Consider the following 15,590-nt stretch of genomic DNA (forward strand, 5'->3'; position numbering starts at 1 on the left):
GGACCCTCCCGCAGTGGGCTGAGCCCTCTCATCCCATGTTAATCATTAATCAAGAAAATGACTTACAGGCTTGCCCATAGGTCAATCTGATGGAGACATTTTCTAAATTGTGGTTCCCTCTTCCATGATAACCCTAGTTTGTGTAAAGTTGATAACTAATCCACATACAACCAAATAACAAACAGCTAGGAATGTGGCTCATAGGTATAGTATTGCCTAGCATAAATGTGGCCTTGGATTTGATCCCCAAAATGTAAATACAAACAAAAAAGGAGCCTCACATGATGGCGGCTCACACCTTTAGTTCCAGCACTTCAGAAGCAGAAATAGGCAGATCTCCGTGAGTTCAAGGCCAGCCTGGTCTACATAAAGTTCCAGGACAGCCAACTGAGACCCTACCTTAAAAAAAAAAACAATCAGAGGGAATGAGGGGGAAATGGCTCATCAGTTAATAGTATATGCTGCTCTTGCAGAGAACCTGAGCTTGGTTCCTACCACCTATGTGGTAGCTCACAACTGCCTACAACTCCAGTTCCAGGGGATCTGTCACCACTGGAGGGCACCTACATGCGTGTGGTGCACTTACAGACAGGCAGACAAAACACACACATAAAAAATTCAATAATTAAAATTAAATAAATAAGCTGGGTGATGTGGTACATGCTGTAATCCCAGTGGCTCAGAAAGCAGAGTCCGGCAGGTCTTAGTGAGTTTCATGTCAGTCTGGTCCACAGAGTGAGTTCCAGGACAGCCAGGGCTACACAGAGAAACCCTGTCTCTGGCTGGAGAGATGACTCAGAGGTTAAGAGCACTGACTGCTCTTCCTGAGGTCCTGAGTTCAATTCCCAGCAACTACATGGTGGCTCACAACCATCTGTAATGGGGTCTGGTGCCCTCTTCTGTCACACAGGCTTACATGTAGGCAGAACACTGTATATATAATAAATAAATGAATAAATCTTTAAAAAAAAACCCTGTCTCAAAAAACAAAAATAAATAAGACATTAAAAAACTATTGGAGCCAGACATAGTGATGCACACTGTGATGCTGAAATCCCAGCATTGGGAAAACTAACCTGGACAGCTTAATAAGACCCTGTTTCAAAATTAAAAGGTGTGGCATATAGCTCAGTAGCAGATTTGTCTGGCATTTGTGAGGCCTTAAGTTCAATTCTTAGTACCTAAAGGGGAAAAGAAAACAAAACCCTGTTGAGATGTGACGGTTAAATGTGGCACAAGGAAGGGAGAGAGATGGCGTAAAGAGGACTTGCTGAAGAGGGAGAATTAAAGCAAGTGAAGTGGGGAAGCCAGCAGCCTAGGGAAGGGTATCCCAGGCAGAGGGAGAGGTAAATAGGCATTTCTGGCCGAAGAAGGAGGCAGAGGCTCCGGGGTAGAGATAGCAGGGGAACGAGAAGGCTGAGTTCCAAGAGGTCAAAGTCGCTGAGATTCTATGCCAAGTACAGTGGAAAGCTCTGGAGAATGTTAGTGAGAGGCCGAGCAGACCATTATAAAAAATCCCATCTTCTTTTCTCTTGGGGGACCCCCATGCTCTTGCTGCCACAGCCTTCTCCATCAGAGGCCCCCATCTTCTATGTGATCCTGCTTGGCTCCTCCATGAGACCATGGGCTCTGTGGGTTCCTGGCCTTGCTCAGTGCTGAAGCTCCACTGACTACCACACAGCCTGGTGCTCAGGAGGTAAAATAATTGTCTTATTTAGTAAGCTGCTGGAGCTAGAACCTAAGGCTGCACATAGACTTAGCAAGGGCTCTGTCACTAGGTACCCTGTCTCAGTCCTAACAAACTGTCAATTGAACCAGTCAGAAGGCGGGACTAGTAATGAGTACATCCTCAGGACTAGCCCACTCCCTGTGGTGGTTTGAAAGAAAGTGGTCCCCAAAGAGAGTGACACCATTAGGAAGTGTGGCTTTTTGACTTGGGTACTGGGAATCAAACTCAGGTACTCTAAAAGTGCCCTTAACCACTGAGTCATCTCTCCAGACACTAAAGGATACAATTTTTGCTCTGTTTGTTGATTTTTTGTTTGTTTGTATGTTTGGTTTTTGTTTGTTTGTTTTTTTTTTCGTTGTTGTTGCTTTATTTTTTGAGGCAGGGATTCTCTGTAGCTTTGGAGCTTGTCCTGGAACTAGCTCTTGTAGAGCTGACTGGCCTCAAACTCACAGAGATCCTCTTGCCTCTGCCTCCTGAGTGCTGGGATTAAAGGCGTGCACCACCACCGCCAGGCTGTTTTGTTGTTGTTGTTGTTGTTGTTGTTTTATTATGTATACAATATTCTGTCTATGTGTATGCCTGCAAGTCAGAAGAGGGCACCAAACCTCATTACAGATGGTTGTGAGCCACTATGTGGTTACTGGGAATTGAACTCAGGACCTTTGGAAGAGCAGGCAATGCTCTTAACCGCTGAGTCATCTCTCCAGACCCCCGGCTGTTTGTTTTTTTGAGACAGAGTTTTTCTATGTGTTCCTGGCTCTCCTGGAACTTGCTCTGCACACCACGTTGTACTCTAACTCAAAGAAAGGATACAATTCTTAAAAGTCTGCACATATGAAGTGCACATAAACTCAAACATACACATAAACAAAAATGAAATGAATACTTATTCTTCAAAAAGCCTAGAGGACCTGGGTATGGTGTGCATGGTTGTGATCCCTGAGTTTGGGAAGTGGAGGCTGAGAGTTTGAGGCCAGGTTAAGCTACAGAGAAAATTCAAGAGTGCTCTGAACAAGCTACATAGAAAGATCCTGATGTGAGAAGGAAAATAAAGAGATACATAGATAGATAGATGGATGGATGACGGATAGATGGATGGATGGATAGATAGATAGATAGATAGATAGATAGATAGATAGATAGATAGATAGATAAAAGGCAAAATTAAAAAGTGAAGAACTGGCAAGATGGTGGCTCAGCAGGCAAAGACGCTTCCCGCACAAGCCTGACTTCACAGGTTCAATCCCCAGAGCTCACATAAAGGTGAACAGAGAGAACCCATTTTATAAAGCTGTTCTCTGACCTTCGTATTAACGCCATGAATATATCCATACGCACATGCACACATGCACACACACACAATAAAAATAAAATACACAGGAAAAGTCTATAGAATAAATTACTCCCTCCTCCTTAACAACAGCCAATGCTCATCTCTCAACTCCCAGACCTGTCCATCTCCTTCCTTTCTGTGTCTGTTTTACCTTTTCTGTAGGCTTGGACAAAAGGAGGCACAGACAGAAGATGATTTTGGAAGAGAGAAAGACATTAGTTCTTGGGTCCTTCCTAATTCGGATCACTTCAGCTGGCCCATGTACATAAATGCCTCTGTTTCTAGGCTCTGAAGAAATATTTTCTTTCCCATGCCTCATCAGAGGCTCCCGACGTTTCCCCATCCTCTGCCTACCTACTCGGTACAGGAAGGTTCCGAGGCCTCTGACCAGTCTCCTGCTTAGCCTCCCTCAGGGTACCCAGTTCTGTCCAGCTTTCCTCCTTCTCAATATGGGGGAAAACAGCTCTCTGGGACCTACAGGAGTCTGCATACTTGGTCCTCACCCTCCATCACTCCGCCTCTTTTGAAACCCCGGTCTATACCAGGCTTCTTTTGACACCTTTGTCTTGCTTCCATAGCTGGGGTGGGGAAGCAAGCACACTAGCCTGATTCTTTCTCTCTCGCTAGATACTAGGGCCCTCTTTGCTCTGGGAAGATATCCCAGCTCCAGTATTTCACCACCTCATCCTCTCCCTGTGCATGCTAAGGTTATCTCTGTCCTTGAACCCATAAGATGTTTCTAGAACCCTGTCCCAAGAATCCAGCTCTTTTAGATTAGACATGCCTCTAATCTGCCTCAGTGCCTTCCCTGTACATATGTGTCTCCCTTTACCTAGACTTAACCACGGTCATCTCAGTTCAGCCTGTCTCACCCTCTCTGTCTCTGCCTCCACTCTATCTGACCCCCCTACTCGCCCCCAAATAAGGTTCCACGCACAGATTTGTCCGATCTTCTTCCTTGCTGGTAGTTTGAGCCCACACCGGCCTAAAGAATGGAAGAAACGACAAATCAGCGAGGGTGAGGGGCTTACTTAAGGTGGAGCACGTTTTTTCCCAAACGTTCCACTCTTAAACTGGCCCGTTCCAGGCAATCTTCCTTCGGTTCCTCCTACCGGGCCACTGCTCCTGCTCGGTTCCTTACTCCACGTGGCCTGATCACATTCTGGCCGCGTCTCTGTCCCCTGTCTAGCTTTGTCTCCTCTGACTGACAGTGTTCAACCAGAGAGGCATGAACTGATGAACAAACAAATGAATGAACGAGTGAGTGGGTGGATGGATGGAGGAAAGGGGGCCGAAGGCGAGGGCTTAGAGAACCTGGTTTGGAACCCAGCCCTCCACTCCTGCCCAAAGCGATGTTTATGCTAGGTCCCGAGGTCAGAAGAAATTGGCTCCCCGAATGATTGACTCAGGCTGGGGAAGATCAACCTTAGAGGACTCTGACCAATGAATATGATCCCCACTTTAGAAGACTTTTCCTCTGCCAGGCTCCCACTCCCTCTCTGCAATTGCGCGCGGGGTGGGATGGGGTGGGGTGGGGGTGGGGGAGATTGACTAGGATCAACTGATGGAAGGCAGAGCCTTCTGGTTACCCTGGCAACCGTCCCAGCAACTGTCCAAGGCCTCCGGTCAGCCTTTGCCTGGGCCTCTCTAGTCACCCAGACAACCGCTACCTCGTTCTGGTCAACCATCAACCCTTCTCCCGTCACCCTGGCAACCATCAGTGGACCCACCACCTTGGTGTCGATTCTCATCCAGCCTACAGATTTTCTCGTCCCAGACCTCCACTCTAGGCTCTGAGAGCCCCTCCTCTTGATCTGCAGGGAGACAGGCCTTGGTTCCACTCTATAGTGTGTGTAGGCCGGGCCCTAAGGGTCCCGGCTCTGCAGTCTGAGAAAGTCCTTTCCTGTTCCCCCTGCTCATTCTTGCATGAACTGTCCAGCCGCCACAGGCAGCTCTTCAAAATGCAAGCCATGTACCTCCTCTGCGGGGGGAAAAAAAATCGCTCGGCTTTCTTTGACAATCAGTCGGCTTGCAGCCCCTGATGGTCTGGGAGTGACTAGTCTCCGGTTATTCCAATGTCCAGAGCTCATTCCCTCCTCAGACCTTCCTAGGAACTGTTTCCCATTCCTGGGAAAAGTTCATCCGGACCTGCCCCCTCGAGGACTGTGGCTCCTTAGGGAGGCCTTATCTGAATTCTGTCACTCACTGACATAGCCTCTTAATCCCTCCCATCTGTGAACTCCAGAATTCCAAGACGGTCCATTCTATGACTCACGATGTATGCCGCGAACTGACAACAGTGGCCGGAGTCGGTGCAAGGGAGGACAGAGAACGATGGTCAGGACAGGCAGCTCTGGTTAGGCAGGCTCATTTCCAAAATAGAAAGCATTTTTTTTTTTCAGGTTTCCCAAGCCCTCATGCTACAGGTGATATTGTTTCCAGAGGATGAGCAAAGCCAGGGCAGTGGGGGCCCTCAGGATAGCGCATCTGGTAAAGGTGCTTGCTGCAGCCTGATGTCCTGACTTAATCCCTGGGACCCACAAGGTAGGAGAGGAGGAACTTTTGCAAGCTGACTTCTGACTTCCTCAGCAAACATTGTAGCTCTAGCACCACATAAACAATAAATAAACAAATAACTAAATAAATGTAATTTTAAAAACCAAGAAGGCAGGCAGTTAGGATGGTTGGGTGGGTTAAGATGCCTGATCACCAAGTCTGATGAACTGCATTCTGGTTCCAGGACCCACCTAGCGGACAGAAATAGCCAACTCCTGCAAGATGTCCTCTGACATCCCATGTACACATACCCCCCCCCACACACACACATACACAAATGCACATGAAATAAATAAATAAAATGCAATTTTAAAAAAGAGAGACTGGGTACATGCCTTTGATTCCAGTCCTTAGGAGGCAGTGACAGGTAGATCTCTGTGGGTTTGAGGCCAGCTATGGCTACATGGCGAGATCTTGTCTCAAAATAAATAAATAAAAATTAAAAACAACAACAACATAATAAACAGCTGCACATGGTAGTATACGCCTTTAATCCAAGTACTAGTGATCCAGAAGCAACTGATGTCTGTGAATTCCCAATCAGCCTGGTCTACATAGCAAATTCTAGGCTATACAGTAAGACCCTGTCTCTAGATAAGTAGTCAGCTAATTAGCTAATTAATTATAAAAGATAAGGTAAGAGAAATAATGATTTTTATGAGCATTCTGGAGCCGGTGGTCCACCTCATACTTGGTCTGTAATTGTTTTATTTTTCTAAGACTGTGTTTCGTTTTGTAGCCTAAGCTGGTTTCAGGCTCACTCTGTAGCTCAGGTTGGCCTCGAACCTATGATCATTTTCCACAGCCCCCACTGTACTGAGATTATAGTCTTGCACCACCCACCACGCCCGACCTTCACCCTCCATTTGGAGTCTGAGTCCACAGGCTGTAGACACTCAGCAGAATTTTGGCCAAGTCATATATGAGAGCGTACACCTGTAGCCCCAGTACTCAAGAGGCTTTGGGGAAAAAAATCTCCAGTTCAGCACTGGCCTCAGCTATGAATAACAAAAAGTGGCAATTTGGAACAAAAGATAATAAGAGCTGGAGGCCTCAGATCCCAGATAAAATATATATATATATATAGTGTGTGTATATGTGTGTGTATGCATGCACATGTGTCTTTATGCACATGCGGAGGTCAGAGAACAAGTTCTGAGAGTCAGGTCTGACCTTGCGTCGTGTGAGCCTCAGGAATTGAGGTCAATGGCCATCAGGCCGAGTGGCAAGCACTATCACATGCTCGCAGATGGCCACGCGGTGAGCTGCTCCCTTCTTGTGCCGAGTCTAGCATCCCAGGCTTTCTAACAGAACCCAGAGATATTTCCCTGAGGATGTGAGACAGGATGAGAAGAGAGAATTTAACCTGCCTTGAATTTGGTCATGATGGAGAGGGGGATCATGGGGAGCCGCCCTGGGTTAGCTGGAGAGGAGTGGAAGCACTCACCTGTTCTCCTACGAGGATTCATTCTTGGTGAGGTGATTAGAAGCTGGCAGGGAGGCACCTTACTCTTTGTTGTCCTTATTTATTTTATTTTTGAGAAAATGATCTAAAAGTTGTGTTTATTTTTTCCTCCATTTAAACCCTTCGATGATATTCTTGGCCTGAGAGTCTTTGCCATAGCCCTTGACCACTACACATCTGCAATCAACCTCTTTACCTGGCTTTCCCTCCCCTTCAGTCTCGAGGCCTACCCATTCCCCTGGTTTCTTGTTGTCACCAACCTTGATTACGTTGTTTCGGTGCTCAGCACAAAGCGTCTCCACCAGCTTGGCAGAGGCCCATTGCAGCTGGATCTCAGCACCCAGGATGGACTTAGTATTTGTCTAAGACCCTGACACCTTCATGGATGCCAAGCTCTCGGCTGTTGTGGATGAGGGCAATCTTCAGCGCCCCTTGTAAAGCAGTCCTGAGGTCCCTTACACCTCCAGCTGCAATGCCTTCCTCAGCCATGGCCCTTGGCCATGGATTATGGATTACAGGCAAGGCCGAATCTTGATCACACCCTACCCTCCACGTCCTCACAACTCCAAAGCAGCAGGGGGAAAAGCTCTCGTTATTCGTTTATTAAGGCATGGTACTGCTGTGAAGCCCAGGATGGCATTGACTAATACAATATTCCCACTTCAGTTCTTCAAGTGTTGAAATTACAGGGGTACACCATTATGTCCAACAAGCCCCTCTTTCCTTGTAAAAGTTGATTTACTTATTTGGTATGCATGTGGTTGTGTGCACATTCAACTGAACTCAGACCGTCAGGCTTGGTGGCAAGTGCCCTCATCTACGAAAGAGTCTCATACAACCTTCTGTGCTTAGGTGATTTGGCAGTTAAAACAGTTGTTGTGACCAAGGCACTGTGTTTTTAAAAATATGTATTTCTTGCTGGGCAGTGGTGGCACACGCCTTTAATCCCAGCACTCAGGAGGCAGAGGCAGGCGGATCTCTGAGCTCCAGGTCAGCTTGGTCTACAGAGTGAGTTCCAGGACAGTGAAGGCTTCACAGAGAAACCCTATCCTGAAAAAAAATTTTTTTTTCTTCATTGAATTTTTTTATGTGTATGAGTGTTTCGCTTGAATGTATGTATGTGCATGCCTGTTGCTCAGGGATGCCAGAAGAGGGTATCAGATCCCTTGGACATGGATTTACAGATGGTTGTGAAACCCCATATGAGTGCTGAGAATTGAATTCATATCCTGCACAAGAGCAACAAATACTCTTAACCCCTTACAGTCACCTTCCCAGAGACACTGAATTTTTCATAGCAAATGAAACTTCATTTTAGCTAATTAATATTTAAATTGAAGTATCACTGTAGGTTAGGAAGAAATTGGATGCAGCCGGTGGTGGAGGTGCATGCCTTTAATCCCAGCACCCCAGAGGCAGAGGCCGGCAAATGTTTGAGTTCAAGGTCAGCCTTGAACTCTACAAAGTGAGTTCCTGGACAGCCAGGGCTACACAGAGAAATTCTGTCCCAAAAACCAAAAAGAAATAAATTGCATGCACTATTGAATAAGCCCTAAGCTGCAGATTGGAGGTGGAAAACCAGATAGAAAGGTTAGAATTTGTGGTTTGTGTAGCTACTGAGGAAGGAACACTTTGGGAAGGTGAGTCCCATCAACTAACTCCATAAGGGAGAAGCATTCCTAGCTGCCAGAGTCCAAGAGGTTTCTCACCCATGCAAACACCCACGCTATGTGTGAGCCAGGGCAACCATAGATGCTTTTTGTGCGCAACGCTGGAGCCATTTGCTGTGGGTGAGCTGGGAGTCCATTCTGTGCCACACTGCACAGACTCTCAGATACACAAGGATGTGGGTACGTGATCCCGCAAGTATCATGTATCTGTTGGACTGGGGAGCAGGGGCTACTCGTCCAGCAGGTCTTGCAAGAAGGCCCACATATACTGATGCATCTCCTGAGGATGGCTCTGTGGAATCCAATGCCCACTGCCTGGCAGGATGTGGCTTTTCAGCCGACCCGGCACAAAACGACTACCAATGGCCCCCACAAGCCCCTGCTGTAAGGTGTGGTCTTTCTCCCCCCACAGCAGCAGTGTGGGCGTGGACAGTTCTTGGGGCTCCCGGGGGAAGTTCCTATGACCAAGATAGACAATTAGAAAGAATGGCTACCCTCGGTTTTTCAAGGGAGGGGCGGGCACTCTCCTGAGCTTCTCTCCTGGGTGTAGCCTTACCTGAACAGGTTCCGATAGTAGTTGAGGGGCCCGGTGAGGCCTCCAGGTTGTGAGAAGTGATAAAGGAAAGCTTCGAGTTCACAAGGGGTCAGACGCGGAATACCCGTCTTGCGGTCGGTGAAAATGGCTTTTAGAATCTGGGTGTACACAGTAGAGTGCCGGTTTCAGTGTCGGGCCTTCTCAACCTCAAACTGCTATCCCCCCATTCTTAGACCTCAGCCCTCACTGCACCTGAAAGTCGGACAAAGATAATAGCGTCTCTGGCAGCCAGGGAAGCTGGAACAGGAACATGTAGTTTGATCGGAATAACTGGCCAATGTGACGGATTGAGTATTCTGGGAAGAACGTAAAAGATGTGAGGTCTGGGCTTGAGACAGCCCTGTGATCCTGTATCCTTATGCACGCAGCTCAGGCACACAGGCATCTAGAGCACCACTACTGCTGGTCTGTCTGTGAAGATGCTAGTCAGGTACTGCGAACACTCTGGCCAGGTACTGACCTGCCAAGCTGTCTTTCCAGCTGCAGAACAGGCAAAGCCGGAGCCATGGTTCAGTGTTTAGAAGTGCTTGCTGCTTTTCCAGAGGCCCTAAATTTGTTTCCTAGTACTCATGTTGGGTGGCCTGTAACTCTAGCTCCAGGGAATCTAATGCCCTCTTCTGGCCTCCATGGCACTCATGTACACACACACACACACACACACACACACACACACACACACACACACATATACTGGGAGAGAAACAGAGAAAGATAACAAAATAACTTCTTTAAAAAAAAGAACAGGCGGTGGTAACTCAAAGAGATCTGCCTGCCTCTGCCTCCCGAGTGCTAGGATTAAAGGTGTGTGCTTGGATTGTTTGAATAGCAAGTGCTCTTCGCTACTGAGCTCTCTTTCCAGCCCCGCCCCCGCCAGTAATAGGTGTATGTTAGTATAGCCAGCTCCACAAACTTCCTTCATATACAAAATTGCTAAAATTATTGTGTTAATTACTTTCAGTTTATGTGTAGAAACTGTATAGGAAGATTAAATTAATTCCATGCTTAGATTTAGGCTCTAGCAACAAGTTATCTATATTTGTAAATACTGTAAAATAAAACAAAATACAAAATCAGAAACACTCCTGACCAGGGCGTCCTCTCCCTCCTCTCTCTCTCTCTTTCCCTCCCTACTTCTCTCTCTTTCAAAACGTTGGAGATTACATCCAGGCCCTCTAATATACTGAACAAATGTTCATATACTCCAGCCCTAGTCCAAAGCATTTTGTTGACTCACTCCAACCTGGAAGCACTCAAAGAAAAAATGTGGGTTGTTCCTAAGGGTACTCTCATTGATTTCAGTCTCTGACATGGTGACAGGTCCCAGATACATACCCTGGTATTGAGGCATATCCCAACACTCCCAACACACCTTGGAACACTGACATAGGAGGTCCACCGACCACGACCATCCGCTCCACTAGAGACGGGAAGTAGATGGAGAAATCCCAGGCAAGGACAGCCCCCCAGTCATGGCTCACAAGGATGCACTTGGAGTACCCTGGGGGACACGACGGTGTAAGATGTAGTAGGAGTGAGGCAGAAGTATGGGAGTGGGTCCCAAAAGGGGCAGATGAGGAGATGAGGGTACAGGAGGGGAGGGGCCTCTCCTGAATTGGGCACTGACTCATACCCAGGCCTAGAATGATATCCTTGATATCAGCCAACAGCAGATCAACGGTATAACAATTCACATCCTTTGGAGCATCAGAGGGGCCATAACCACGCAGGTCAACAGCTACCACATGGAAACGGCTCTGAAACTCCCGAAGCTGGTGGCGCCAGGAGAACCTGCCCGGTGAGGGAGTTTGGAGTTGAGTCAGCCGCCTGCAGGATGTACCTCCTATACCTGGCAGATACCTTGAGTCACCCCACATTTCTGTTCTGGACTTCTTAGAAAGGAAATGGGGAAATCCCAGGCAGAGGGGCCCAAGGCCACCTCACCTTCAGCAATCCTCTTGTTCAATCTCTTCAGAGGGATAACCAGCCCCCTGGGCCAGCGTCTAGATCCCTTTGCAACCCATGTGGACTTCATATGCTCTGCACCCCCACAGCTACTCAACCCCGCTGGTTCCCATTTCCTAAGTAACCCGTGGTCAGAACTCTACCCAGTCCAGGGAGCACCAGAACCCAGGGACCAAGACGTACCAGTTCTCTGGGAAGCCATGCAGAAACAGCATAAGGGGCCCGTTGCCACGACCAGCGGAGACATAGTGAAGCCGCAGACCCGAACTCTGCAGGAGGGCCCAATCTAAGTAAGAACTGAGGAAGGTAAGGGAGCTTCCTTCCTAGATGAGCCCCCGAGATCGATTTGGATTCGACGTTTCAACCCCCTTTCTTCATTCCGCATCCACCCCACGAAACCTGCCTCCAAGAGGCACTCACCCTAAGGGTCAGAAAGCAGTGCTGGCCCAGCGTGGGGTCTCTCAGGCAGCCCGGCGCCGACAACCGCTGGCGGCCGCGACAGCCCCGGCGCGGACGGCACAGCACGTTGGTGAGCGCGATGCAGCTGTAGATGATCGCGGCCACCAAGGCAGCCAAATACACCAGGCTCATCACTAAAGCTCGCAGCAACTTCAGCGAGAGGCGTGAGGGCGCCAACAGCGCAGTCACCACAAACTCCGGCATATCCTCGCGCTCGGGGACGACGACAGAGTCCTGGACGGAAGACTGAGCCGGGGGTTCTGGCCCCGGGGGCCCACCGCCTTTGTTTTGGGATCCCACTGTGCTGTCCGGCGCTGCGGGAGCCGCTGAGGAAGCAGGTGACCCGCTGGGGCAAAGACTGCCACCGCACATGACTCACTCCGAAGTGGCAGGTGAACTACCTGGGCCGGATGAAACACTTAAGGATGAAGGGGTGGAGCCTAAAAGAACCTGGTTCTGTGGTTGGGGAGGAACTTGGGGGGAAAGAGGGACCGTGGGCGGTGCCCTAGGACATCTTGAATGGAGTTTAAAACAGGAACAGGGGATTAAAATGATTCCCGTAGCAGGCGGAGCCTGGAGATGATCCAGCAGATAAGGGCCACACAAGTTTGATCCCAGGGAACCATACAGTGGAAGGAGAGAACTGACTCTCACAAGTTGTCCTCTGTCCACACTCATGCTGCAGCACGTGCACACCTTGGTGCTTTAATCTCAGCCCTCGGGAAGCAGAAACAGATAGATCTCTGAGTTCGAGGGCAGCTGCTTTACTTAGCAAGTTCTAGACCGGTCAGGGCTACATTAAAAAGCAAACGAACAACAAACAAACAAAACCAGCAACTGGCAAGGCTCTAAAAAAGGAGAGGTGAAACTTGGAGGAACAGAGGCAAGAGTCCTGTGAAGTGGGTGGAGCCTTGAGCGAAGGGGCGTGGCATATCCAGGGTGGGTAGACCCAATTTAGTCCAGAAGCCCCGCACGGGTGAAGGGAGTGGTTTATGAAGGTGGAGGAGGAATTAGGCGGAGTCTGTATTTGGATGAGAAAGACAGAGGCTGGGCTTGGTGGCTTGGGTAAAGGCCAGACCCAAGAACTGAAATTTGTTCTGGAGCTGGAAAGGGGCCGGAAACATGAGTGTGGAACAAATCCAGAAGCGGAAGGCCAGACAACGCTATATAGCTGGGAGTAGTAGGGCAGTGTGGGCAGGAGAATTCTCCCCGTGTACTTCCCAATACTTCCCAAGCGAGAGGGCGCGACATTCCCTTGACCTGGTCTGAATGTACCCACCAGTGCTTTACCTGGTTCCAACCCCGCCGTGTCCTCTTCTTTCGTTGGCTTAGAAACTCCTACACGACTGTGATCGAATAGCAGTGGCCATTGATTTCTAAACGACAGGTGGGGCCTAGGTGTTAGACAGCCGGTGTTGAGGTGCAGGTTCTGTAGGTGGCAGACAAGCATGGGCAGACCCTGCCTCCCGGAGAACTGGAAGCTGGAGCTAGTCTGGGCAGACTGGGTCACTGGGGCTCTGCTTCAAAGAGGAAGCAGGGCAGTACCCGGTATGAGTCGCATCTCAGCAAGAGGCTAGCTTCTTTTGCAACCCTTGACTATTTTAGGAACATCCACTATTTAACCCTTATAGAAACCCTGGCACATGTAGGTAGCGTTATCATATTCTCACATTAGATTATGAACCTGAAATTCGGGAATGAGGTCATTTTGCCTGGAGTCCTATATCTGGCTTAGCAGCAACCAAGGACAATACAGAAACAGCAATCTGTGCTTCATTCAACACCGAGGCCACTGACAAGATTTCAGATTTCTTCTGGTGGTTATTTAGGTATCAGAGAAATACTGGCTATTTAGAAACATGCACTTCTGTAGCTGCTTCTGTTACTGTGGTACTAGTGACAGAGGCCAGAGCTTTTGCACGTGCAGGGTAAGCACTTCAGCAGGGAGCTTCACCCTTAGCCTTAAAAACTTGATTGCTGGCAGGGCGGTGGTGGCACATGCCTTTAATCCCAGCACTCGGGAGGCAGAGGCAGGCAGATCTCTGTAAATTCAAGGCCAGCCTGGTCTACAAGAGCTAGTTCCAGGACAGGCACCAAAAACTACAGAGAAACCCTGTCTCAAAAATCAATCAAACAGGGCTGGAGAGATGGCTCAGAGGTTAAGAGCATTGCCTGCTCTTCCAAAGGTCCTGAGTTCAATTCCCAGCAACCACATGGTGGCTCACAACCATCTGTAATGGGGTCTGGTGCCCTCTTCTGGCCTGCAGGCATACACACTGACAGAATATTGTATTCATAATAAATAAATAAATAAATATTTTTAAAAAAATCACCACCATTAAAAAAAAATCAATCAAACAAACAAACAAAAAACTTGATTGCTATTAGTCAGCCGTTAAAAAAAAAATTGCAGGCATGAAATTTGTAGGCAAATGAATGGAACCAGGAAGAAAATCTTCTTGAGGTAACCTAAACCTAGAAAGATAAATATGGAATGAATTCACTTAAATGTGAATAACCATAAATAAATGATAACCAACCTACAATCTGTAGACCCAAAAGAGGTTAGGTATAGAGAAGGGAATTAGGAGGAAACATGAATCTCCCTGCGAGGGATTTTAGAATAGATTTCACGTGGGGATATGTGGGGATTGGAACAGGAGGATCAGATGGGGAGGGAAAATAGGGTTGAGAGAGGCATTGAACATGGAGAAGTGGAGATGGTGCTCATGGAGCCTTCACCCCTATATTCTAGTGTCTTTGGCATGGGAAGGTACTCTGCAGGCTATCAATTGCCTTATTCAGTTATCATCAGAGAAGCTTCCTCCTGCAGCTCATGGAGCAGATGCAGAGACCCACAGATGGACATCACATGGAGACAGAGCCCCTTGGAATATACAGCTCTAAATAGGAGGACTCTATCAAATCCCTCCTCTCAGAGCTCAAGGAACCCCCTTCCTCAGGGGTTCCTCTGTGGAAAAAGGAGTTCCCCCCCGCCCCCCCCCAGTGTTTCTCTGTGTAGCTTTGGAGTCTGTCCTGGAACTCGCTCTGTAGCCTCAAATTCACAAAGATCTGCCTGCCTCTACCTCCTGAGTGTGCCATTACCGCCCAGAGACAAGATCTTATAATTCTCTTGTGCTTTAGCCTCCTGAGAAGCCACAGATGCCTAAGTGACTAGTTCTTAGGGGACAGGGTCCTATAGACCCTAGAGCTGGTTTCAATTTAGCGAATGACCAGGAACTTCTGATCCTCCCTCTTTTGTTCCCGAGTGTTACAATTACAGGGATGCATCACCACCTCTGGCTTGTGTGTTGCTACAACTGAACCTAGAACTTTTTTTTTTTTAAACGATTTATTATGTATAGAACATTCTGCCTTCTTGTATGCCCGCACGCCAGAATGGCCATTCCAGATGGTTGTGAGCCACCATGTGGTTGCTGGGAATTGAACTCAGGACCTCTGGAAGAGCAGCCAGTGCTCTTAACCACTGAGCCACCTCTCCAGTCCCAGCTAGAACCTCTTTCATGCTAGGCAAGCATGCTACCAGCTGGGCCACACTCTCTATAAGTGGTTAGTTATACGTTTACCATCTTGGAGCATTGTCTATCAATTCACTTTTTCATTTTTTGGTTTTTCGAGACAGGGTTTCTCTGTAGCTTTGGGGCCTGTCCTGGAACTAGCTCTTGTAGACATGGCTGGCCCTGAACTTACGGAGAGCTACCTGCCTCTGCCTCCCGAGTGCTGGCATTAAAGGCGTTACGCCACAATTGCCCAGCTTATTAAGTCACTCTCATTATTTATTTGACGTGGTTCCTCACTTT

General features: G+C 48.2%; 1 protein-coding gene and 1 pseudogene across 1 annotated transcript; both read right to left on the reverse strand.

The window, feature by feature from the left end:
* Positions 1-6,090: 6,090 nt before the first annotated feature.
* Positions 6,091-7,572, reverse strand: LOC125403977 (small ribosomal subunit protein eS12 pseudogene; annotated as a pseudogene).
* Positions 7,573-7,670: 98 nt separating this feature from the next.
* Ephx3 (epoxide hydrolase 3) lies at positions 7,671-12,218 on the reverse strand. The gene is made up of 7 exons (XM_048439954.3): positions 11,731-12,218; positions 11,494-11,579; positions 10,979-11,136; positions 10,718-10,846; positions 9,541-9,644; positions 9,310-9,446; positions 7,671-9,211 (listed from the first exon to the last, which is right to left on the reverse strand). Exons 1-7 carry the CDS (start codon positions 12,139-12,141, stop codon positions 8,983-8,985), a joined length of 1,254 nt encoding a protein of 417 aa, XP_048295911.3. The 5' UTR covers positions 12,142-12,218; the 3' UTR covers positions 7,671-8,982.
* Positions 12,219-15,590: the final 3,372 nt, after the last annotated feature.

The sequence above is a fragment of the Myodes glareolus genome, chromosome 6 (genome assembly GCF_982192425.1).
Source record: "Myodes glareolus chromosome 6, mMyoGla1.1, whole genome shotgun sequence".
NCBI classification, from domain to species: Eukaryota; Metazoa; Chordata; class Mammalia; order Rodentia; family Cricetidae; genus Myodes; species Myodes glareolus.

Coding starts and splice junctions, on each gene's coding strand:
- Ephx3 (XM_048439954.3), bottom strand. CDS start 12,141: ATGTGCGGTGGCAGTCTTTGCCCCAGCGGGTCACCTGCTTCCTCAGCG. Junction 10,847..10,978: donor GGATATCATTCTAGGCCTGG/GTATGAGTCAGT, acceptor CGTGTCCCCCAG/GGTACTCCAAGTGCATCCTT. Junction 9,645..10,717: donor TCCTATGTCAGTGTTCCAAG/GTGTGTTGGGAG, acceptor CGTTCTTCCCAG/AATACTCAATCCGTCACATT.